At 34.2% G+C, this 26,414-nt stretch overlaps 1 protein-coding gene across 1 annotated transcript in view; it reads right to left on the bottom strand.

Annotated features, from left to right (window-relative positions):
* LOC138715503 (uncharacterized) overlaps window positions 1-26,414 on the bottom strand; it is a 101,887-nt gene that overhangs the window by 25,094 nt on the left and 50,379 nt on the right. Inside the window, exons 5-6 of the mRNA XM_069848492.1 lie at window positions 14,171-14,389; window positions 8,471-8,816 (exon numbers count right to left, since the gene is read on the bottom strand). Of these exons, the coding sequence (XP_069704593.1) occupies window positions 8,514-8,816; window positions 14,171-14,389 (522 nt within the window). The 3' untranslated portion in view covers window positions 8,471-8,513. The remainder of the gene's footprint in view (window positions 1-8,470; window positions 8,817-14,170; window positions 14,390-26,414) is intronic.

The following is a 26,414-nucleotide window of genomic DNA, read 5'->3' on the forward strand; positions in this document are numbered from 1 at the left end:
ACAATACTTGAATCTTTATATGGTTTTTGTAGTTCAGAATTGGTCCTAATTCTCCACTCTCCCTTATCATAAATAGGGCCATAAATTTTTCTTAAAATTTTCCTTTCCCACGTATTTAAGATGGTTATTGCTCGTTCAGGTAGAGTCCAGGTTTCGCTTCCAAAAGTCACTGTAGGTTTAACTTTGGAATTATAGTTTATGTTATAAAATTTTAAGACGGCAAGGAAATCTTGGCAATACACTAAATTTTCTTCTTCAGCAAAAAAAAGGGAGAGGTTCCTTTTCATGATGCCTGTACCATGAAAAATATGTACCTTGAGCCAATACTTTCTTTTCTTTTAACCTAGAACCTAATATTTCTGCTGATTCTTTAGGCAAATTTAAATCCGTCATCAAATCATTAAGTTCATTTTGATTAAAACATCTATCATCGCCAGTACTGTCTGGTTCATAAGTATGATCCACTGGAGATTCAGTTTCAGTGCTGCTGGATGCAGATGGCAATGTATCTGATTCAGGGTGTACCGGAGCGGGAATATCGCTACCTTGAGGTACGGGCCGAATGGCAGAGGGAATGTTAGGATATAGAATATCTTTCTTGTTTTTAGCAGTATATCCAACTACCTTAACTACACAAAAATAACAATCGTCTCCATGATTTGTAGGTTCCCTCCAAATCATAGGGATACCAAAGGACAATCATTTCCTTTTTCCATTTTTCCAACTCCTCAACTCTTCAACACAACTACGACACACTTTATGGGGGCACCAGGATTTGTCCTGGCCAAAATATTGAAAGTAAGTATTCTTTACAAAAGCTGTTGTATTCTGTATCTCTTTTACCAACGTTTATGACCCACATATATAGCAAAACAAATTTGGATCATTTACACGACCACGTTTCGACATTTCTATGAAACAACACTATTAAGTTGTACTCTCGCAGAAAAATGAGAACTCACACACTTCACTTTTATACGACAACCAACAACACAAAACTGAACCTCTAATTTTAAAAGGGGATAGATTTATTATCTCAGTAAGGAAATTTGTAGCCTCATAAGCTGGATTGCACTTCCTTAAATATATATATATATATATATATATATATATATACAGGGTGTATCAAAAATACGTGTACAAACTTCAGGCATGGGTTCCTTATACCAAAAGAAGGAAAAAAGTTCATATGAACATATGTCCCATAATCCTTTGTTTCCTCGTTATTCATTTATTACTAAAAGTTTGCGTTCAACGGCCTTCGAGGTCCAACCTCAAAACTTCATTTCTTTATGCACTCATTCATAGAAGGCTGTGACTCGTTGTATCAGAAATGGACTGCAGATGGCGAAGTGTTGCCATGGAGACTTGTTTACATGTGTCATTTGTCATTAGTCTGTCTTCAACGTTGCAATTGTGAACGTGGAGTGAGTTAACGTGTTTTGTTCAACCATGGCAGGACGATATTCATTTCGTGAGCAGGCTGACATCATTTTTATGTATGGTCGCGCGAATGGTAATGGACGCGAGGCTGTACAGCTGTATCAGATGGCGTTTCCAGACCGAAGACAACCGAATCATCAAACTTTTGTTGCTGTGTATCGTCGCGTGCTGAGACAGGAACCGTTGCACCACAGACTGGTGATCGAGGAAGACCAAGAATTGTTCGTACGCCGAACCTCGAAGAAGACATTTTACACTGTGCCGAAGACGATCCAGGTATCAGTACAAGACAATTGGCTGTGGCAACTGGTACATCACACAGTACAGCATGGAGCAGCTCTTGTATCCGTATCATATGCAACGTGTGCAGGGCCTTTCGCCTGCCGATTATCCACCACGGGAGAACTTTTGCCGATGGTTTCTAGCACAAATACCCAATCCATTGTTTGTCTCATCAGTTTTGTTTACAGACGAGGCAACGTTTGGGAGAGATGGAATTACCAATTTCCACAATGAACACGTATTGGCAGATCGTAATCCTCGTGCTGTATTTCAGGCTAGACATCAGCAACAATTTAGGATTAATGTGTGGGCTGGAATTGTAGGTGACTGTCTGGTAGGTCCATACGTTCTACCAGCACGTCTTACAGGTGCTATCTACAGGGACTTTATCCAAAACACTCTTCCAGAATTACTGCACGAAGATGTGCCTCTGAACATAAGACAAAACATGTGGTTCATGCATGATGGGGCTCCAGCACATTTTAGTCGCCTTGTTCGAGATACACTGACTGGTGTCTACCATGACAGATGGATAGGCAGAGGAGGACCAGTTCAATGGCCAGCACGTTCTCCCGACCTCAATCCTTTGGATTTTTATCTTTGGGGGCACCTTAAACAATTGGTTTATGGAGCAGACATCCCGGATCAAGAAACTCTTCATCGACGTGTCATGGAAGCTTGCGAAATCATTCGACATCATCCCGGAGTATTTGAAAGGGTGCGACAGTCCATGATTCGACGAGTGCATGCATGTCTAGAAGCAAGAAGAGGACATTTCGAGCATTGGCTATGAGTTTTGTGTGTTGGCACATTATTAGTGTACCAATGTGTTGAACAGTTCCTAACGGGGAAACAAAGGATTATGGGACATATGTTCATATGAACTTTTTTCCTTCGTTTGGTGTAAGGAACCCATGCCTGAAGTTACGGGGACCCTCTGTCATTTCTCTAATTCATTGTTAGTTTTAATAGCAGTCTCTAAGAGTAAATATTTCCTTCATAATTTTTTATGGCCTGAGACACTAAAAATTTCAACTTCCTGTTTATAGATAACGTTGGTTGCAGGCAGATAAAAATCTCCAAGAATAAACAACGGATGTCTTAACCTTAGTTCATTTTAAGGCGGAGGATACAATTTTGTACATCCCTCATGGGGGGATATAGTTAGTAGATTTTAATAAATATCAAATACAAACATAATCAAATATATTATGTCACATTTTCAGTAATAAATTTTAAATTATTAGCTATCGTGCCTTTTTAACAAATGAAAAGCACACTGTAATATTACTATATTACGAAAAATATTGAAAACATAAAATTTTTAATTGTAAAAAATTCTGACGTGGTACGCGAAAACGGATTTCAGTTTTGCAATCAGTGTGAAATTGTGGTTTAGAAACGCTCATTTATTTCAAAACAACAAAATCCATGCAGAACGGTGTTATGAATACGACTAATAAAGATATCTTAAATTTAGTTGAAGTTAATGAATGTGGTATATACTGTAGACAGTGCAAATGATTCGTTAGTATAGAGGCATCCCATCGAATTACTCATGTCACATCCCTAACGTTTCTTTTTTAATCTAATTCTATCTCATAAGACTGAGTGATTTTGAAAAGTTGCACCCGCCTCGGTCCCCAGTGCGTCGCGATGAGATTGGTCACCAGTTCTTCGGGTCTGATTGTGGAGGTATCTGTAGTGCAATTTGGAGTTGTAGTAAACTGATATGCATCATGCGTGTTCTCTTTCTTTGCGTAGTTTAGTATGATTTTTCCTGATTGCCACCTTAATAAAATGCAAAATGTTAGGGATATGACAATATCATTAATGCACTTATACGCGATAAAAATTAAAGGTGGGTTTTAGAGTAAACTGAAACTGCATTAATCTTTTAACTACAAAAAAAGGTTTATTGCCTTAATAATGTTAACTGCTGCTGAAAAATAATGTTGGTAAATTAATATGCATTTTCCGTCGAGCCTTCCGTCTCTCGCTGTCCGCAGAACAGCCGCGTATTCTTCGTGTTTTACAATATACACCAGGGTTGGGCACATTACATGATTCTGACAAATGAGCGCTGTGTGCTTCAAAGAGCGGATCTCGCGAGCATGCATACTGTACGTCATTCAGTGTCGGTGCAGTGGTGACTCTGCAGAATGACGGCGAACTTTGAAGACGGAGCTTCCGCTCACACACTAAAGCGTCCCGCTATTCCCAATGAGTTTAATGTATCATGGGAGGAGGAGTTATTTTTGGTAGAGAGCAGTGGATTAGCAAAGTGTTTAATTTGGCATAAGAAGTTCAATAACCAACGACATTATTCTTTACAACATGCTACTGAATATGACAAATATGTTGGTAATGAACGCCATAAATTAATACAACTTAAAGAAAATGTTTCTCAGGTACATTATATTAGAGTATCTATTTGATATTTACATTGCATTATAAGTTATTAATACATTTAGTAATATATAATTTTAAATTATACAAGTATTATGATATGTAATATATCATATTACATATCATGAACTGTAATATACTATACTATGATATATCATAGACTAATATTTGTATAATTTAAAATTATATATTACTAAATGTACTATAATAACTTATAATGCAATATAAATATCGAATAGATACTCTAATATAATGTACCTGAGAAACTTTTTCTTTAATTTGTATTAATTTATGTTCATATCATACCTTATATCATATCATATCATATCATATCATATCATATCATATCATATCATATCATATCATATCATATCATATCATATCATATCATTCATATTATATCATATCATATATCGCATCACATTATATTATATTATATTATATTATATTATATTATATTATATTATATTATATTATATTATATTATATTATATTATATTATATTATATTATATTATATTATATTATATTATATTATATATTAACAGGATGACAATAATGCACTTAGTGAATCGGCTATGAGAATTAGCTACAAAATTTGCCACGAAATTGCAAAGGAATTGAAAAGATTCAACGAAGGTGAATTCATCAAGCGATGTTTAATTATATTGGCAGATGAACTCTGTCCACAGCAAGTAGGGGAAGTGGAAGCCATACGCCTGTCTCGTAGAACCGTGGTGAGGAGATTGCAGTATGTTTATTTTATTTTTTTATTTATTTTTTTATTTTATTGGGTTATTTTACGACGCTGTATCAACATCTAGGTTGGTTGCAGTATGTGCGTATGGGTTATGTAAATAAGCCTAATGATTTGTGTGTGTGCATAGAGCGAAGTTTATGCCATTAAATTAATAAGAGTGTTATAAAGTCTGTACTGTACAATGGATTGATGTAATATCCTTATAAACTATTATGTACCGACAGACTGAATGACTAGAACAACCGTGGCTCTTGTTACATTAATGCAGGGAAGGTAGCTGTAATGCGAGTCCGCCACTGCGTGAGCGTTCTGCCCTGGCTTGGAATTGAAGTGCCTTGCGGAGCGAGAGCAGCTCTGGCCGACTAGACCGGTCTGTTATTGGAATTCATTACCTACAGATAGGGGTTGCCCGGCATTAAACTCTTTCAAGTCCAAAGTGAAACGTATTATTTTACATCGCACAGTGTTCTAGGGTACATATTATAATTCATAATTGTAACTAGTTTAATAAGTAAACATGTAATTAAAATATCGTCTAGTTTAAGTAAGTGTTTAAGTTCGATATTCTTCTGGCTTATGCATATTTTTGTTTAACTTTTGTCTTAGATATACTTACAATTTTCTTTGCTATTAACATTATATTGTCAAGTATTTATTTTGTCCTCTGGTTGCGTGGAAAAAAAGTCTTGACGGCTTTAACTCTGTCAGAATAAATAAAGCATTATTATTATTATTATTATTATTATTATTATTATTATTATTATTATTATTATTGTGTTATTATTATTATTATTATTATTATTATTATTACGAAATATTTAATAATTAGCAGTCATATTAACATAATAGTACAGGGACATAATTTTATTTTTACTTCAATTTTTATTGTACCTGAGTTTTTTAATGTACTTCACTCCCACCCCTTCTACTAATGGAGTTTCAACTGTTCTCCAGACACAATCAAGGCCGCTTATAGTAAACAGCTCTGAGTTACTGAGTATAGTACGTTCCAAAAATATGTTCGCGTTTTCCAGTGACGAAAGAACTTTTAATATTGAATCATATTTTCGCACAGGTACTGTCCGTTTGCCTACGTCGCATCCCGATTTCCCCCACCTGCTTCTGCAAGGCCCTCTGTAAAACCAGGCCTGTCTTAGCTCTTTTCTGAAAACATTAATTTCTGTTAGGAATTGGAAGTTTACGTAATATTATACAACTGTTTAAAATAACTTAAATAAAAGGGCCTCGTTAAGTAATTAACTGTCACGTGATTTCCCCCCTTTCTACGATCCTGCGGCATAACCACTTGGACAGACAGTAGATAGCATGTCTGAGTAATTTTATCTGTGCGGGTCGGGCAGAAGTGAAGCTTGAATTTACAATATATAAGGTACTCTTTTATAGAGTAGGTACAGAATTATTTCAACATGAGTTACTAGTACGAAGGACGAAACTGGCAATTGGAATTAGATGCAATAGTCTATAGTGCGATAATATGCACAAAAGAACTGAAGCCTGTATCGAAATGAACGGCCACCATTTTCAGAAATGTGTTTAAATATCCATATTATGATTATTTTTCAATTTAACTTCATTCTCTGTATTGTACGCTAATGTGCTGTAGACAGTATAATATACATTGCATAATGAATACGTTCGCATGGATAGCTCAGTTCGTGAGTAAAAACACTTATTCTTAATACAGTACTGCATTTTGATTAAATAAAAACCTAATGAAAATTATCGAATTCAAAATCGCGATATTTCCTAGTTTACGTAAATTGATGAAGTACTTTTCTTCCCTCCTATACCTAGTAAAGTGATTTGTTTGTGTTTTACGCCAGTATCATCGAACTCCAGTTGTGGAAGGGGGTAGCGAACTGTTTTTCCGGTTCTCTAAAGGTATAGCCAGGTTAATATTAAAAATGTTAGTAAAAATAAAATGATGTCCCTGTACTTTACGAATTAACAATACTAAACATAGTCGGTTAGATAGGTATAACAATAAAAGCTAATTGTTCGTCTACCAAATAAATTTGCCTTGTAGGCTATGCAGTGACAATGTTAGCAATGCCACAAAGCCAGCTTTATATAAAATAATTGCAACGGAAGCAAGTAGGCCCACTTAATATAATGGTAAAAGAGTAGAGATCTTTTGCCAGCAGCTTTGTCCACCCCTTATCCTGTCATTTGGGTTGCCTATTCTACCAAAGTGGACACAGTGCAGACAGATCAGTCTGCTGAGCTAATTTTTAGCTATTTTTGTGACGAAGTTTCGAAATTAGTGCCAAGCTAGCCTCTGTTGAAACTACTCTGTTTCTAGGGAATTTTTGTTCAACTCCGACCCCGTGTTCTCAACTCTATTCATTGACTTATGTACTGCTTGCCTCATCGAGTATTCGGGAATCTCTCAGTGAACTCCGTACAGACACGGTGAGCCTATTCAAACTTAGGCTATATTGTCTCCCACACCAACATCCATTATTCCAGAGCCAAATAGCGAGCCGTTCTATGCACTCACAACAATAGCACAATTGCACAACACGCATAGGATCGTCCAACGTGAAGGCAAGTAGGTGGCCGTTCCACATACAGAAGTCGGTAAACCAAACGAACAACAACTCTGTATTTGGCAGAATGACAGAATATGAATTATTATAGAGAATCAGTAGGTTATTTTGTGCGAGATCGTGCGTATTTGCTTGTTTTCCTCACAGAACCAATACGCGGTAAGTGTGAAATACCACATTCAGTATTCCGAACGTAACACATAACAATTTCCCTCTTCTTACCGCTTAAGCGCGACATTCATTTTACTGCTTTAGGCTTTTAACATATTATTTTTAGAGACGTTTAACATAGTAATAATTATAAATTGGAAACTTACCACTGCAATTTCACCTAAATTTCAATGTTAATTATTGTTTTTAAATATTTGCAAAAATTAAGTAAAGTCTACTACTCCACGAAACTTATTGCATTCCTGATACAAGTAATATTAAGGAAGCCGTGAAAAAATCAATAAGATTCCAGATGCCGATGTTATTACTGCAGTATGTTATATAAATAATATTGTTAAAATATTAAAATGAAAAATAAATCATTACATAACCTTACCGTTTATTTATAGACTGGGGGAAAAAAAGACAGACGTATATCACGGCCTGCTGGAGTATAGTAAACACAGAAAACATTTTATAGCAACAATGTTGAAGAAAGATATTTTGGTTTTCCGAAGTTGCCGTCATTAAACAGAAACCAACATGGAGATTTCATTGCAACTAATTAGAAATTCGTCTTTCAGGCATGTAATAAACGATCTTCGCACAAAATAATGTACGATACACGAGCGGTATGTTTCTTTCATGTTTTCGGAAATTAAAAAAGCTCAACTACGTTTCGCTTTTTCAATCTTTTCCTCGAACATGAGGCAACATACCGCTCTTGTAACGTATATTACTATTACCAGGCGTTGTATAGCATGAATAACATCAATCTATTGATATATTACTTGCATTTTATACGATATTGATAAAAAAAAAAGGAAAAAACTTACTGCTATGAAAGAAGTGCTTACAAAGAAGTGCTGCTGAAATTTCTCCCCAGTCGCTCTGATTGATTCAGAAAGCTCTCAACTCGCGTAGCACAGAGTTGATGGTCGTAGTCAGCATGTGGACGAGCGTCGACTGCAGAATGATGATTTTGTTTACCATCTTTTCCAGCTGACTGAAGATGTTCTGGATGAATCGTTGAGTCGAAAGTCCAACCTTGACAACCATAATGGCGCCTTGAAGGACGACAATCAGAGCTTGGTCTCTTGCCGCCAGCACGATCTTCTGTACGACGTTCGATATTTCCACTAATCGGTCGTCAATCATTTTCAATTTCTTTGCTACTTCAGTTGGAATGTAGGTGACCAAGTTCTGCAGAGAATGTTAATGCATGTTAATTTCTGCATTCCATTTTCCCTTTCTTCTAATGTAACTTTCTCATCGCCGTTGTTCCTGCAGTAACTGCTATGTGCAAAATATGACATTTTTCAGCAGTAAGAAAAAACACTTTCATTCTTCTATGGAAGTAGGGCATAGGAGAATGTGAATCCTTACATTTTCTAAAGAAAGAAGTATAATTACTATATAGGAGATTTTATTATTTGCTGTATCACTATTTAAATTTTTAATAGAACAAACATTTGAAAATCGATAAATATGTCACATAGGAGTTATTGCCTTAACAACGACGACATATTATAACTCCATATTATGCTATTTTTTCCGTATTGTTGTATTGTTCTATTCTGTTTTATTTTACGCTATTTTGTTTTGTAATGCAATTCATATTTTTTACTTCATACTATTGAATCCCACCAAATACATTCAATGTTATGTTAGTTTATATACGACATATTGTATACTGTTCTATTCAAATCATCATTATAATTTTTACAGCCTATTCTATTTAACTATAGGCCTACTACACTCCACTCAGGTCTATTGTCATATTCTGTACTGCTTATTTCAACTCTGTTGTATTTTAAACTACATAAAACAATGTATTGTTCTATTCCAGGTTATCTAGCCTATTCTGTACTATCTAATGTTTACACTAAATCGTACTTATTCAGTAATTCTACAGGCATAGTGAATTCCATTTTACTAGTTTATTATAGTATACGAGGATGTACTGATAAATTTTTAGCCAAACATAGAAGAAGTTACTATAATATCTCAAAACAAATATTTATTTATCTATTTATATATTTATCTATTTATCTACTTATCTATTTACCTCCTTATTTATTTATTTATTTTATTTATTTATTTATTTACTTATTTACTTATTTATATATTTATTTATTTATTTATTTATTTATATATTTATTTATTTATCTATTTATTTATTTATCTATTTATTTATTTATCTATTTATTTATTTATCTATTTATACACTTATCTATTTATCTACTTATCTATTTACCTACTTATGTATTTATTTATTTATCAATTTATTTATTTATTTATTTATTTATCTATCTATTTATCTATCTATTTATCTATTTATTTATTTATTTATCTATTTATTTATTTATCTATTTATGTACTTATCTACTTATGTATTTACCTACTTATGTATTTATTTATTTATCTATTTATTTATTTATTTATCTATTTATATACTTATCTATTTACCTACTTATGTGTTTATTTATTTATTTATTTATTTATCTATTTATCTATTTATTTATCTATTTATTTATTTATTTATCTATTTATACACTTATCTATTTATCTGCTTATCTATTTACCTACTTATGTATTTATTTATTTATTTATCTATCTATTTATCTATTTATTTATTTATCTATTTATGTACTTATCTACTTATGTATTTACCTACTTATGTATTTATTTATTTATCTATTTATTTATTTATTTATCTATTTATATACTTATCTATTTACCTACTTATCTATTTACCTACTTATGTGTTTATTTATTTATTTATTTATTTATCTATTTATCTATTTACCTACTTATCTATTTACCTACTTATGTATTTATTTATTTATCTATTTATCTATTTATATACTTATCTATTTACCTACTTATCTATTTATTTATTTATCTATTTATTTATTTATCTATTTATTTATTCATTTATTTATTTATTTATTTATTTATTTATTTATTTATTTATTTATTTATTTATTTATTTATTTATTTATTTAACAGAATCAGCTTCTAGCTCTGTACATTTAGCACAGCAATCAAAATAATTCTAAGCATTAAAAAATTGTTATCTTTGTCTGCAAACTACTCTTCCACAGTAAGCCTACCTATAGGGTGACAAAATACTGGTTAAAAATTATATTTGGGGATCAGTCGCTTCTACGGTCGATATGCTACAAAGTTCAACAAAGAGAGGGGTGGGTTTATAAACTACAGAGAGAGCTGCATCGTATAGGAATGGGATGGGTGTGGGAAAAAAGAGATAATAACAGAAGAAATGTATGGCGTAATGTGAAGATGCGTTTAATTGATATTGAGAAGCAAGAGATTGAGCTCCAATGTTCGGAAAAGTCCTCACTACATTTACAATCAGATCTCATGCTTAACTGGGGGAGGTGTGACTACATAAACTCTTGTAACAAAGACAGCAGAGCAGGTTTAGCGTGGCTAAGATTGGGGGCATGGTAGGGTAATAAAATTGTCAACGAAGAAGGGGAGCGTCTTTGTCCGCTGTGCAGAGAAAAGGACTCCTATAAACATATTTTATTACAGTGTGTCGAATTGGAACATGTACGGAGGAAATATCTACCACCCTCGATGCTAAGTCAGAATAGGAGTTCGCTTGCATGTCTTGACCTCATGGGGAATAGAGAATACGAACAAAAGATTGGATTGTTCCTCTTGAAGGCGAGACAGATTAGAACTTCAGCTGTTGAAGTCTGTGACGCGAACTGAGGAAGGGATAATAGTATCTACCCAACTATACACTTTTATGTCTTTTAGGTTAGGATATATTATATAATGTGTTTTGTTGCGACATTTTCATTTTAATATGTGTGTTCTTTTAGAGAGTGATTGGATATAATCATAGGTCCCCCCACCTATGATTATATCCAATCACTCTCTAAAAGAACACACCTACAAACCTACAAGTTGAACTTATTTTAGGTACAAAGCACGTATGGTCAGAAGACCCGTGCATTGGATTTTAAAGAAAATTATGATAATATAAATCTGTATGTATAATATTACTCAATAAATTCATCTATCTATTAAACAATTCTAAGCATTAAAGAATTGTCTTTGTCTGCAAACCATTTTTCCACAGTAGTTCTACCTATTACTAACTACTTCGATGAAAAATTCTTTCTTTCCAATATATCTTTTAGTTTCGGAAAAACTCGTAGATGATAGAATCAGAGTGCTAATTTCGGTGAGTAAGGTAGACGGTCATTCAATTCTAAGCCAACGTCATGAATTTTCTGCTATGTAATATTAGAGAATTGCGAACGGATGTATTTCATTGCACATCTTTGGAAATTTTACCACCACATTTCTCCACAATTTTTCTCTAGTCTTTTTTTAATAATAAAGAATAATACCCTCCCATGACAATTTATCTTCCTCCAAATAGACTTTTATATTCCGTCTTTATCACAAAAAAAGATGACACGATTATCCTTCCTGCTGATTTTTAATCCTTATGATTGTTATTTTGTTTCTGGATCTTAGTGATGGGTCATGTTTTGCGTACTTACTATTTACAATACAACCGAACATGTTAGAAGAATCCTCTTCAAAATAGAAGTAAAGGGACTTGGAAATTGGCCCTGTCCTACTTCACTCTACATTGCCATACTATGCTCTCCCATGCTGTGTTCTATACTTCTTTGAGCTACTTCATTCTACACTAAACTATTCTTCTGTACTCTACACTGATGTCACAGTCTACTATATACAGTCGCGAAGCTCAATATGTAGTAAAAATGCAAACATGGGTAGATGCCCACCACTAGGATCGCTACTATCGCTTCATCATCGCAGATCTCTCTCCTAGCAGCCGACAAAATATGTTACACTTTCGTTGTATTCTTTTGGAAAAATTAACACCTTCCTTCCAGTATTGAAATATTAAATGCATACAGTTAATTTATTATTTTAATGAAGTATATTAAATTCCACCATAAACTCGAAGATACCTGCAAGAAATAAGTTAATATAATTTTTGTTTGTTCAAAACGAACTGAAATTCACTATAATAGCTTCACTCATTCAAGATTAGCGATAATTAACTATGAAACCAATAAATATTCATTTGCATTTCCCTTTACAACAATAATAATGGAAATATGAATTACTGGAGTAACTTACGTGTACCGGTACTTGTAGTGTAAGCTTACGTAGTTAACAAAGTGGGATGAGATTAAGCAATAATAATCACACCAGAATTGGAAATAAAACGTGATCAATAAATTTTATTGCAACAGACTTTTTCTACGTCTCTAGTAAAGCAACAAATAAAAATAACAACAAAATTAACAGCTATAATTAAAAACATATCCTTTGAAGAAAAAAGTAGGCCTAAGCAATAATAATCCCACCAGAATTGAAAATAAAACGTGATCAATAAATTTCATTAAAACAAACTTAATTTTTCTACGTCTTTACTAAATAACACATAAAAATAATAACAAAATTAATAACTACAATTAAAAATATATCCTCTGAAAAAAAAGTAGACCTAACCTTTATTTCTTTGGAAATTTAGCAGCCTAAGTGACAGAACTTTAACCGGTATCTAATGTCCTTTCGGTTAGACTGAAACGTTTCTTTGTGAAATTTAAGGATATAATGTATTCTAACAGTCACAAAGAACTTCAAATTAACAGTTTTGTTTCTGCACAGCATTCTTGTGGAAACCCAGGAACCTTTCTGAATCTTTCGGAAATCGGACAAAGGATAACTCTGGCTTCTTTCTCTTACTGTTGCTACAATTTATAGCACTACAAACGTCTCCTCCTTGTCCCATATTATTATTCTAATTATTATATTTTAGCCATTAACATTTTCATTATAACCAATAACGAACATTTCACAAGCATCAATGTGAAATACGCAACGAGCTAGCACTCGATAGAAATACGACACAGTCCAAAGTCGACCATGAACAGTCTATTGTTTCTAGTTGCTAACCGCTTGGAGCGCTTTATCACGAGATTTGCAAAAAAACACCTCAAGCTTCGCGACTGTATATAGTAGGCTGTGGTGATGTGTTGTGCTCTGTCCTACTTGACTGTACACTGCTGTGTTTATGAATTCTCTTTCATTTTGTTTTCTTTTACATCAAATTTGAGAGTAATTGATTGAATTTGGAAGCATGATTGTTCAGTTATGCTTTACTCCTACATTTAAATTCATAGTTATATGGTAAGGTACATTTTAAGTTCTGTCTTTGTCTGCAAACCATTTTTCCACAGTAGTTCTACCTATTACTAACTACTTCGATGAAAAATTCTTTCTTTCCAATATATCTTTTAGTTTCGGAAAAGCTCGTAGATGATAGTATGTTTTATGATTTCATTTAAACGAATAGTTAACATGGTGTCTTAGTACGTACAGAGATCTATGACTAAAAATATTTCAATATATTGCATAGTGCAATGTAGGTAATATTCCGTACGTTTCTGCTAATTTAAAAGTAATTCACAATAATTGTGATTTTTGTTGAATTAAATATGAGATTGAGTTAAATTGTTTCTGGTGCTTACCTTTGCGAATTGGACGTTATTGTCAATAGTGTATGAGATATCATCACGTATTCTACGTGAGCCTTGGTAAACATCGTTAAATGTGTTTTGAACAACGTTGAACAATTCTAAAACGTTGGCTACAGAAGCGCTTCTCTGCACTCCCACGGTCAGCGCGTCTTCCAGAAGATCTTCGGAAGAATTGCCGAAATTCATCATAGCGAGGATATGAGGATCAATCTGAAACGTTAATAAAATTAAACAAAATTTTCATTCGTTCGTTCGTTCGTTCGTTAATTCGCCACCGACATGGACAGTCTCCTGTTGTTCTTGAATTTGCAAACAATTCAGTATTCATTGAAAAGGCACAATATCAACTTCAAGGTAAAAAAAATGAGGATATCCAGGTAAGTTTACGGCTAAGTTTGAAATGAAACCAACATAACTTGCAGCTCAATTCACTAATTATTTGTAGTTTTGTTTTTCATTTCAGCAAAGTGTTGTTAATGATAGGAAGCTTGGAAACAGAACACCCCCACCTTGTAAACGAATCCGAATGTGGAGGAACTTACGCAATAGGGAGTTTTGTTTTAGTACCATGGGGCATGAAATTGTGCCTTGGCCAAATCATAAAAATGTGATACAAGAGGGGAATGCTACAGAATGACAGACCAAAATTGTGATTGATATAGACACAGTTATTAAGAAAGTACAGATCTCGGATTATATCTCTGCCGGTCAGTGGCCGTTAAATTTCAAATGGCTCATCTTACAACGTGGGCATCAGCGTATTGAAAAGCATTGCAACTTTCCTCCCATCACCCCACTTCCCCATCGCAAATGTGACGTTGCACAGAGACATTGATAAAATATGACATGTGTACCTATCCCCATCCGAGATAATTGTGGTCACTATAAATCTGAATTTTTAATTGGATGTTACAAATTAAATAATTAGCCCTAGGTTGTCATTTTCATTCGGTAAATAAACGTATACAGATCATTTGGTGGCTTCATTTTCATTGGTGGACGCATATGTCCTGTAACTAACATGGCCCATGTCCTGTGACTAACGTGACTTCATTCCACATTTCTTCCCCTAATATTTTAACAAAGAGTAATAAATTAATGAATGATGTCTTACTTTGTTTTGCAATGACAGTACTCTTGCACATTAAGATTACAATCCTATCCTCCTTATGACTGCTGTGAATTAGAGGATTGAAAATGATCTTCATATTATGTCAACATTTCTTGGTCCTGTCACTAACACTGCATTTTATTATTCTTTACTCAGTAAATAATAATAATAATAATAATAATAATAATAATACTTACTTAGCCTACTTACTGGCTTTTAAGGAACCCGGAGGTTCATTGCCGCCTTCACATAAGCCCGCCATTGGTCCCTATCCTGAGCAAGATTAATCCATTCCCTATCATCAGATTAATAATAATAATAATAATAATAATAATAATAATAATAATACTTACTTAGCCTACTTACTGGCTTTTAAGGAACCCGGAGGTTCATTGCCGCCTTCACATAAGCCCGCCATTGGTCCCTATCCTGAGCAAGATTAATCCATTCTCTATCATCAGATTAATAATAATAATAATAATAATAATAATAATAATAATAATACTTACTTAGCCTACTTACTGGCTTTTAAGGAACCCGGAGGTTCATTGCCGCCTTCACATAAGCCCGCCATTGGTCCCTATCCTGAGCAAGATTAATCCATTCTCTATCATCAGATTAATAATAATAATAATAATAATAATAATAATAATAATAATACTTACTTAGCCTACTTACTGGCTTTTAAGGAACCCGGAGGTTCATTGCCGCCTTCACATAAGCCCGCCATTGGTCCCTATCCTGAGCAAGATTAATCCATTCTCTATCATCAGATTAATAATAATAATAATAATAATAATAATAATAATAATACTTACTTAGCCTACTTACTGGCTTTTAAGGAACCCGGAGGTTCATTGCCGCCTTCACATAAGCCCGCCATTGGTCCCTATCCTGAGCAAGATTAATCCATTCTCTATCATCAGATTAATAATAATAATAATAATAATAATAATAATAATAATAATAATACTTACTTAGCCTACTTACTGGCTTTTAAGGAACCCGGAGGTTCATTGCCGCCTTCACATAAGCCCGCCATTGGTCCCTATCCTGAGCAAGATTAATCCATTCCCTATCATCAGATTAATAATAATAATAATAATAATAATAATAATAATAATACTTACTTACTTAGCCTACTTACTGGCTTTTAAGGAACCCGGAGGTTCATTGCCGCCTTCACATAAGCCCGCCATTGGTCCCTATCCTGAGCAAGATTAATCCATTCTCTATCATCAGATTAATAACAATAATAATAATAATAATAATAATAATAATACTTACTTAGCCTACTTACTGGCTTTTAAGGAACCCGAAGGTTCATTGCCGCCTTCACATAAGCCCGCCATTGGTCCCTATCCTGAGCAAGATTAATCCATTCTCTATCATCAGATTAATAATAATAATAATAATAATAATAATAATAATAATAATAATAATAATACTTACTCATTTAGCCTACTTACTGGCTTTTAAGGAACCCGGAGGTTCATTGCCGCCCTCACATAAGCCCGCCATTGGTCCCTATCCTGAGCAAGATTAATCCATTCTCTATCATCATATCAATAATAATAATAATAATAATAATAATAATAATAATAATACTGCATTGAACTAATATGAAATTAGTAGCAGATTTTGAGCTGTATAAAACTAAAAAAACAGGACATGAATATATTCATTACTTTTAGATATACAGTGAAACCTCTGATTTACGGACATCGAAGGGACGTAACAATCTGTCCGCATCTGGGAGGTGTCCTTTATTGGGAGGGAGGCTCCCCAATCTAACAGTAAATTTATAATATGCATTATGTATCTTTTCACGCTTTAAATGAAATGTATTACTGTAGTTTAATTATAAACAGAGTCTACTGTACTACAGTAAATTCTTTGCAACTCTGAACTACAGTAGATAAGACCGAAAAAGGGAAAAACAGTACTGTGCCATGCAATTTTATTCTAGATGTTCAGTTATACAGTACTGTAATTTACAGTTTTCAGCTAAACTTTTACGTTCAGGTGCCATGTCTCTCGAAACCGAACAACTGATTGAAGTGAAGAGAATAATCCTGCTAACCCTATCATGTGTCGAATACAATTTCACAATCGCTGAAACCTGGACCCATCAGACAGGTTAAACTTTATGACTTTGTTTATCCACCAGCTTTCAGCCAACAAGGGTTAGCGAGCCGGCTAGTAGCCTCGAGACCCTTATTATCTTCTTTCATGTTAAGGAATTTCTGTACTGTTCTCAAAACCAAATTTTCCATTTTTGTAACGCATTACGTCTTGAAATCCAAGCTCTGTCCGTAGTGAAAGAAGTAAAGCAAGCTTTAGGACTGTGAAACAGCTGTCCGTGTCCGTGTCTGAGAGTGTCCGTAAACGAGAGTTAAATTTATCATTATTTCTATATTATTTCAGTTGGGACATAAAAATCTGTCCGTAAATGAGGAGTGTCCGTATCTTGGGGTGTCCGTAAGGAGAGGTCCGTGGAATGGCCCTTTACAATCAAAGACGAGTTTCTTGGCATGGTTTCTTTAAAAGCAAGAGCCACTGGCCTGTATATATTTAATGCTGTCTATCAATCACTGGTTGTATAATTCGCTGATATGCGAGCGGTCGGCCGCGTGTACTGATCTGCAGAAGTCATTGTTATCCCCCCCCCCAGGGGAAATAACTATACTAACTTGTATTTTACACTGTAGTTATGAGTATTTGTGGTAGTATTTTGCTATTAGTGGCCTTGATCATCAGTGATTATTGGTGCTACTGCTAGTTCAGTGTAACCACAAGACATTCCCAGGTTCCCATTAGGAGTCCATCCTCACCACTTTTCTTCCGATTCGCTACCTGGGGTGGACTGGTATGCCGCATCTTTAAATAATAAAATTTAGGCAAAAAACTGAACGTCGCACTTTTAAAATTGATCAATAATCCATGATCTTAACTACAGTGCAAAACACTTCTTTCGCTGCCACCCTCGTTTCATGCCATAAAATGTTTTAGAATGAATGTTGGCAGCGTGCCTGGGGTTGACTGTACAACAGTCGTCATTAGAAAATGAATTTCTAGGCGGTAAAAAAAAGAAATTTAGGACTTCATAAAATCGAATTTAGGACTTTTAGAAGTTATATAAAACTAATAATAATTAATAATTTTAATTTTAGTGGATATTCAATTTTATGTGAGATTAATTACAAAGATTTAATGCTGACAATAAGTGCTACAGAGATGATATCGGGATGGAGACTGATTGCTGATAGGTCAGTTCATTTCGCACAACAGGGGTGCATTGATGTGAAAACTAATTTGTAAGCTCTCGCCTAACATTAACAACCTACCACCTCTTTTATGTTAGATGAACTTTTCCCAAACGAACTTCAGTTCCAAGAAATTAGATAAAATCTTTTCTCCCCTACCATGGGAGAAATTTGCAGACCAGTCTGTAAAGTGTAACATTTATATACATACAGTATTTTTTTATATTTTGAACAGCATTTTTGTAGTTATCTTGACATTTTTCCATTTTTAGTATCGGTATTTTTATTTTAAATATACTCAAAATACAGTGTTTTTCAGACACGAACATAGGTTTTTAGGCATTTATAGGATCTTGTGGTTCATTTAGGCATTTTAGGTCCTATATAATTCTAACAGGGGAATGCTGTGTACATGAAACGTAGAGATATCTGAATAACATATTATAGAAAGTAGCAAAGAAAAAAATCTGAAAGTCAGAATTTATAAAATAGTTATATTACCGGTTGTTCTGTATGGTTGTGAAACTTGGACTCTCACTTTGAGAGAGGAACAGAGATTAAGGATGTTTGAAAATAAGGTTCTTAGGAAAATATTTGGGGCTAAGAGGGATGAAGTTACAGGAGAATGGAGAAAGTTACACAACGCAGATCTGCACGCATTGTTTTCTTCACCTGACATAATTAGGAATATAAAATCCAGACGTTTGAGATGGGCAGGACATGTAGCACGTATGGGAGAATCCAGAAATGCATATAGAGTGTTAATTGGGAGGCCGGAGGGAAAAAGACCTTTGGGGAGGCCGAGACGTAGATGGGAAGATAATATTAAAATGGATTTGAGGGAGGTGGGATATGATGGTAGAGACTGGATTGATTTTGCTCAGGATAGGGACCAATGGCGAGCTTATGTGAGGGCGGCAGTGAACTTCCTGGTTCCTTAAAAGCCAGTAAGTAAGTAAGCAAAGAAAATAGGTACGGAACTAGAAATCCGTTTCCTAATCATGACAACTACGAAGTAGAGAATTGCATAAAGAACCAACTATTGAAAGGAATAACCATGCAAGTCCCTTCTTTACATTCCCGTCGCTTCCATGTATTGCTGCACTCGTACACAAAACAGCTGCCGTTATTTCCTTTTCTGATTTATTTTGAAACACTCCAGTATGTGACCAACACAAATTCGCTCATAAGGCCCGTAATACACTTGCAGAGTTTTCTCCAGCGAGAAATGTGTTGCGAGAAAATTAAAAAATTGATAACATGGATTCAAATGGACGTCCACACACTGGAAGAGATTCTCGCTCGGGGCAAAAACCTCGCGCGAGTTTCTCGCTGGAATCGGTAGCTGAGCGAATTTTCTTGACACATTTATCAAAGATGTTTGACAATTATACTCTTTATGACGATTGAATGTAGAAAAAGATCACAGGTGGCGATGAATTGTATTGTTTTTATTTGAAAATGAGGAAAGGTGGCTGATAATTGTAGTCAGAAACTTATCGAACTTGTACGTTGTCACCCGTAAGCCTATTTATATGATACACGGGATGAAAACTATAAAAACACGAAACTTAAAGAAGAAATCTGGAGATTATCTGAAAATGAATAGGGCTATATTTTATTTTGATGAGATTTAATAGTATTGATTAAACATTTGAAATAATGTATCTATATGTCATAACAGTTTACATAATTTTAATCACAACATAGCAAAGGATCCTTTATCATATCATGAATGGCAAAAAACTGAGGTCCATTCAACCTGAAACAACGCCTAAACGTATCATCATTCAAATCGAAACCAGTGCCCAAAACTCGCCCTTATTTTCGTAAGATACAATGTGATTTTCAGATATTTCTGGCTTTAATTTTAGGCCTACTTTTTCTTTTCATTAACAAAGTATGTTCATGTAACTCCATTTCCTCATCATCTGAATACTCAGATTCAACATAGCGTTCGTACGTAATTTATGTAGTACGACAATATACTTACAGGTTATATATTTAAGTACGACAATATACGTAAATACATAACCTATAATATTTCTCCCAACGAGTCATTACTATAATCAGAAAACTGCTTTCTGCATGAAGGCAGTGCATAGATGATCATAGCGAGGTGTGATCTGTGATAGCGAGAACTCGCCAAGTGTGTGGAGGAAGGCTCTTCGCCTCTTTCTTGCAACACATTTCTCGCTGGAGAAAACTCTGCAAGTGTGTTACGGGCCTAACTCAATCTATACTGATGAGTAGTCGGCGGGCTTGGGGTACCTTTACGGCGGCAATAGGTTGATGCACAACGGAGCTTAGACATGTGACGTCACTCTCGTAGGTACATTTTGTGTCAGCCGTCCCGTTGCGCGCTGTAGGAACCGAACCTAAGCCAGCAGAGTGCTGTGCGCAGTCATAGTGAACAGTTGCCTGACCTTAGTGTCGAAGTTGTTTGTCACAGTGTTTACGTGTACAGTACAGCGTCTCGTTTAGGCACAGTGAAAACGTAAACAAAGTGCAGGTAACGTGTGCGGGAGGTCGAGGCGTTCGATAAACACGAGGGATGCACAAGGTTTTAGTTACAGTTAATTATATTAATTAACATTAATTGACATATTTTCTAAAAATACACAAAACAAAAGAACACAAATTGCATAACATTACCATATACACATTTTAACAAACAATGAATTGTAACGTTGTAATAATTCAATATAACAAATCAAATTTTGCTGCTTAGTCTATATGATGTTGTTTCAAGCAGGATTTGTACGGTAATGAATTTCATTCTCTGTGTGACTAACATAATATCATCGTCTTCTGCACTGTACCTGAATAAATTGAACTTTGAAAAGAGATAATTGTTATGTTTAGGAAATAGTGTTGTCACTTCAGACCAATATACTGTACTTTTGTTAATTCGGCCACAGAAGACGGTGATATTATGTTAGTCATACAGAGAATGAAACGTATGACCATAAAAGATGCTGCTTGAAAACAACATCATACGAGTATGAGTAGCAAAATTTGATTTGTTATATTGAATTATTTCAACATTACAATTACTTGTTTGTTAAAATGTTTGTATGATAAAGTTATGCAATTTCTGTTCTTTTGTTTTGTGTGTTTTTGGAAAATATAATTTCAATTAATGCTCCTCCATAAATGTTGTAACTGAAACCTTGTGCATCCCTCGTGTTCATCGTAGGCTCGTCCTCCCCACACGTTACCTGCACTTTGTTTACGTTTTCACTGTGCCTAAACGAGACGCTCTACTGTATTTGGTAACGTGTACAAGTGCAATGTCGAGGCACCAGTCGTATTATTTGCATTCACCATTGACATCCTGTGATGGTGAACGGTGTTCTCAAAATATAAAAACTGTTTGAGTGATCGCCGCAGCACGTTTCAGTTCGCAAATCTTCGGATGTATTTCGTTGTTCATTGTAATGCCTGCAACGAAACCGTAGAAGACGGAACCTTGCATGTATAAGGTATGTATTAATTCATGTACTTTATTTTCAACAGGGGCGATTTCTCAGGGCATGCTATGCTTGCTGCGCAAGCCCAATATTTTCGTAGAATGTGTATTTCTCAAAATGGCGTTACGTATATTAAAATTTATTTTGATTTTTGGAATATTGTATAGGCGTAATACCATCCGCAGGTTGCACACCGCAAGTATTGTAATGCTTGCTCGTTTCTCGGAGCTACAGGAAAGACGTAGAAACAGCGAGAATATGATGCGCGCGCAAGTGCCTTCGTCCTTAGTCCGTCCTAGGCGCACATGCTTCTGTTATGTGTTGTTTGAAGCTCTGGTCCGAGAGCTACACCAACGACTAGTTAACGTTACACAGAGCAGTATTGACAGCGGGGATGTGCTGTACAATGTAATTGTATGAGCGGAATGCATGTGTTAGCTGCTGCATGTATTATTAATTCTTAAACATTAATTTGAAGTATTGCAATGAGTTCGGAATTGTGTGTTATTGAAACCTTATTATTAAATCCATTTTCCCGAAGGACTATTCAAGAGAAGACAGACATTATAGAGAATATGTGCGCTTGTTCAGTGCAGCTCAATACAACAATGTGCATTGGTTGGCAGGGTCGAAAAAAACTAAATAAACTGTTTTGTTGGTCATGTATTTTATATTATATCGTACTTCTACAACTCATAAGCGAATATGATCCATGACTCACAATGATTTCATAATTATAAAATAAATTATTTATGTGGGTCTTATTATTTTTATTAATTATGAATTATTATATCCTCCCATCTTCCTCTATGAATAAAAGAGCAAGCCTAACTTTCGTGACTAGCATTCGCCCCTGATTTTCAATCATAACCAGACTGTACTACCTTTGTTTATGTACCGCCTGACTGATGCTGACAAACATGCCCACCGCTAGAGCATCAAAGTACCATGCTTTTCCTGACGAGGGCGTCTCCAGTGTGCTTTTAAACTTCTTGGGCTAAAGTGATGATTAGGTTTTAAAGAAATATTTCATTTTCATGTAATAAGTAATTTGGATTGTTTAAAATTAATAGATTAATTTTATTGTTTCTGTTGTAAATCTGAATATAGACGGCCAACTACGAACAGGTGGTACAGATATCTATCGGTGAAGGTACTAAGTAAATGCTTCAAACTAGTACCGGACCTGATACTGACATCCAAGATGGCGGTCGATTGAGGGATTTTCGTAGATTGCACCAAGTTAAAATAAATACGGCACCGATGAGATTATCTTAACAAAATTCTCAGTGAAATATTCTATACTATAATAAATCTGTGACCGAAATTTTTCTGGTAATTTTCGCTTTTCCAAAAATAATTATTGGTGTTAACATGTATAATTATCATCCTGAAACCGAAAATCGCTTTTTTTTTTAATTTTTGTTTGTATGCCTGTCTGTCTGTCTGGAAGTTTGTTACCTTTTCACGCGATAATGGCTGAACGAATTTCGATGAAAATTTGAATATAGATTAAGTTCGTTGTAACTTAGATTTTAGGCTATATGACATTCAAAATACTTTATTTAAAAGGGGGGTTATAAGGGGGCCTGAATGAAATAAATCGAAATATCTCGCTTATTATTGATTTTTGTGAAAAATGTTACATAACAAAAGTTTCTTTAAATATGATTTCCGATATGTTTTATTCCAGGCAAAATTTTGATAGGACTGATATTTAAGGATATACAAGAGTTTTAAAATAACAATACAATACATTTTCACCGCCGCCTCATATTATAGCGTCGTTGTTCAGTAACTCCTACGTGCAAAATATAAAAATTTTCAGTAGGAAGAAAAAACAGATTTATTCATTCTACTTCAGTGGTACATAGGAGATCGTGCATTCTTACATTTTCGAAAGAAAGAAATATAATTACATATAGGAGATTGTATTATTTGCTTTATAATTATTTAAATTATTTCATAGAGCAAAACTCTGAAAATCGATATGTTATTGCAGGAACGACGTCGATGGCTATAATGAAATAGAGACAAATGACTCCGTCTATTTAAGGCGGCCTTGACGTTTATCAATATAATATGCATATAATATTTGTGTGTTTGTATGAAGTAATCTCAGACACTATTTGGATAATTCCTTCACTATTTGAAATTTGTAGTTTCTCTAGATGGGTGTAATACTATATATTATGATGACTGAGGTGAGATGAAACTAGATCTTTACGCACAGAAAACTTGATATTCTGTCGAAATATTGTATAACTTGATTATTGTAACTTTATTTGGTCCACATAAAATACTCTAATTTTATACACTTAAATTTCTTTTTATTCACAGAACATAATAGTTAAGAGTTTTGTCGTAAAGATGAGTATTTTTACTGGACCATACAGCCCATAATAAATAAACATTTTACCACTCACTGGACCGGAGTTATTTTAAAAGGTGTCACGAAATGGCTTTCCTGCGCTCATAATTTACCCATATTCGTTTCCTGTGTTTCTTAAAATAATATTTATGTAGGGTACCTCATTTTTTTATTTGCATAAACAATGATACACAACCGAGCGAGTTGGCTCAGACGGTAGCGTTTGAGACACGCATTCGGGAGGTCCCGGGTATAAACCCTGTGGCCAACCAATCTGACTGGGGTTTTTCATGATTTCTCTTAGTCATAAAGGCAATGCCGGATTGGAAAGGTGCATGCCATTATTCATCACCGCCTCAATTACCAATACCAAAAACATTAATAAAAGTCTATAATCAGTTACATGAACACAAGCCATCTACAACACACAATAGAAACAGGAACTCAACATATACCCACACATTCTAAACACGCGACATGACTACAGATGTTAAGGCGTGAATAAAATAAACTTAAGAAAAAAAAGATGCACAGTAAGGTTAACATAAAAATTATCTTCGTACACAATCAACTCTATTAATTTGGATTGATTTATTAAAGTGTGCATTCAAGATAAATTTTAAAAAATGTTAAACGAATTATCCTGGCACCAAAAACGGATGTTCTCTGAACCAAGTGATCATATTTTAATTATTTGCATGTAATAACAATTAAGAAACATGTTAAAGGAATTGTCATTGCACCAAATGAGTGGTCTCTGGACCAAAATGATCGCATTTTAATTATTTCAATATAATTTAAATTAAATAACATATTAAACGCTTTATACTTCTATCAAACACGAATGTTCCCTGGACCAGATGTCCTATTTTAATTATGTAATTATTTTATATTTATTTCTAACAAGTGCAGCGGATCGCACGGGTACGGCTAGTAAATAATAAAGTTCCTTATCTACATAAATGAACAAAATACATTTAGTAACATAGAAATATTCTTGCCTTGGAAGAAGACCGTCACAACTAAAAAATCACCATTTTTTATTTTTCCATTAATTTTAACTTCCAAGGATGTAAACTATTATGTGGAAAACCGTCACAAATTAAAATCTTTTACTTTCTGCAAAAAATATAAATAATTACACTGTAATAATGAAAGCTTTGCCTTTAATTGACCAAAATGATTTCCCATTATTGGAGAAAGGCCGTCATAATACAAAACGGCCTTATAAAAGGGATTTGTTTTTATCATAAATAAGGACCGGATTTTTATGCAATTACATATTATATTCCTTTCAACCTAACCGTATATAAATAACAAATCTTTGCGAATCTTGTAATTACCATTAATATATTAACATTTGATAGGTACAAAATATTTTTACATATTTACCCCACATTACATATTATGCTTGATATTATATAAATCTACATATATAGGGGTTTTATTCATTTTTACTTCTCTAAAAGGAAAAAAAAAATGCTGAGGAAGTTTACAATTTGAAATATACTGATTTAAAAAGCCTTTTCTCCTACCCAAGAAGGAATATATTTCGGGACGAAGCTTAACGTCCTTAGTTCCAGGAAGCAATAGAGACACTCACCCCATACCGCCCACTGTAAATATGAGTGAACAAAAGGCAACCTTTCTCATACAACTATCCTGTATTGTAAAAATCACTCAGAAAATAGCGTTACTTTCATGCGGTGGAGTGGGACGAGGACGACATGATATGTCTCAAACTATAATTGTTCTAGACACGTCTTAACAAAGCCATTCCCATGCAATTTGCAACCTTACCCACCCTTTTCCTAAACTTTCCAGGGAAAACCCGTGTCAAGTCTGACATGAGCCGCAATAAAGTAGCCGACTTTTGAAAAGAAGCTGGAGTAAAGGTACAAACTGGAATGATGTTGAAAGATTAAAATAAATAGCTTTTCAGGTTATTGACCTCTTTACTTTAAATTCAGTAGACCTATATGGAAATGGGATTTTCTGAGGAATCAGAAAGTAT

The sequence above is a fragment of the Periplaneta americana genome, chromosome 15 (genome assembly GCF_040183065.1).
Source record: "Periplaneta americana isolate PAMFEO1 chromosome 15, P.americana_PAMFEO1_priV1, whole genome shotgun sequence".
Classification (NCBI taxonomy): Eukaryota; Metazoa; Arthropoda; class Insecta; order Blattodea; family Blattidae; genus Periplaneta; species Periplaneta americana.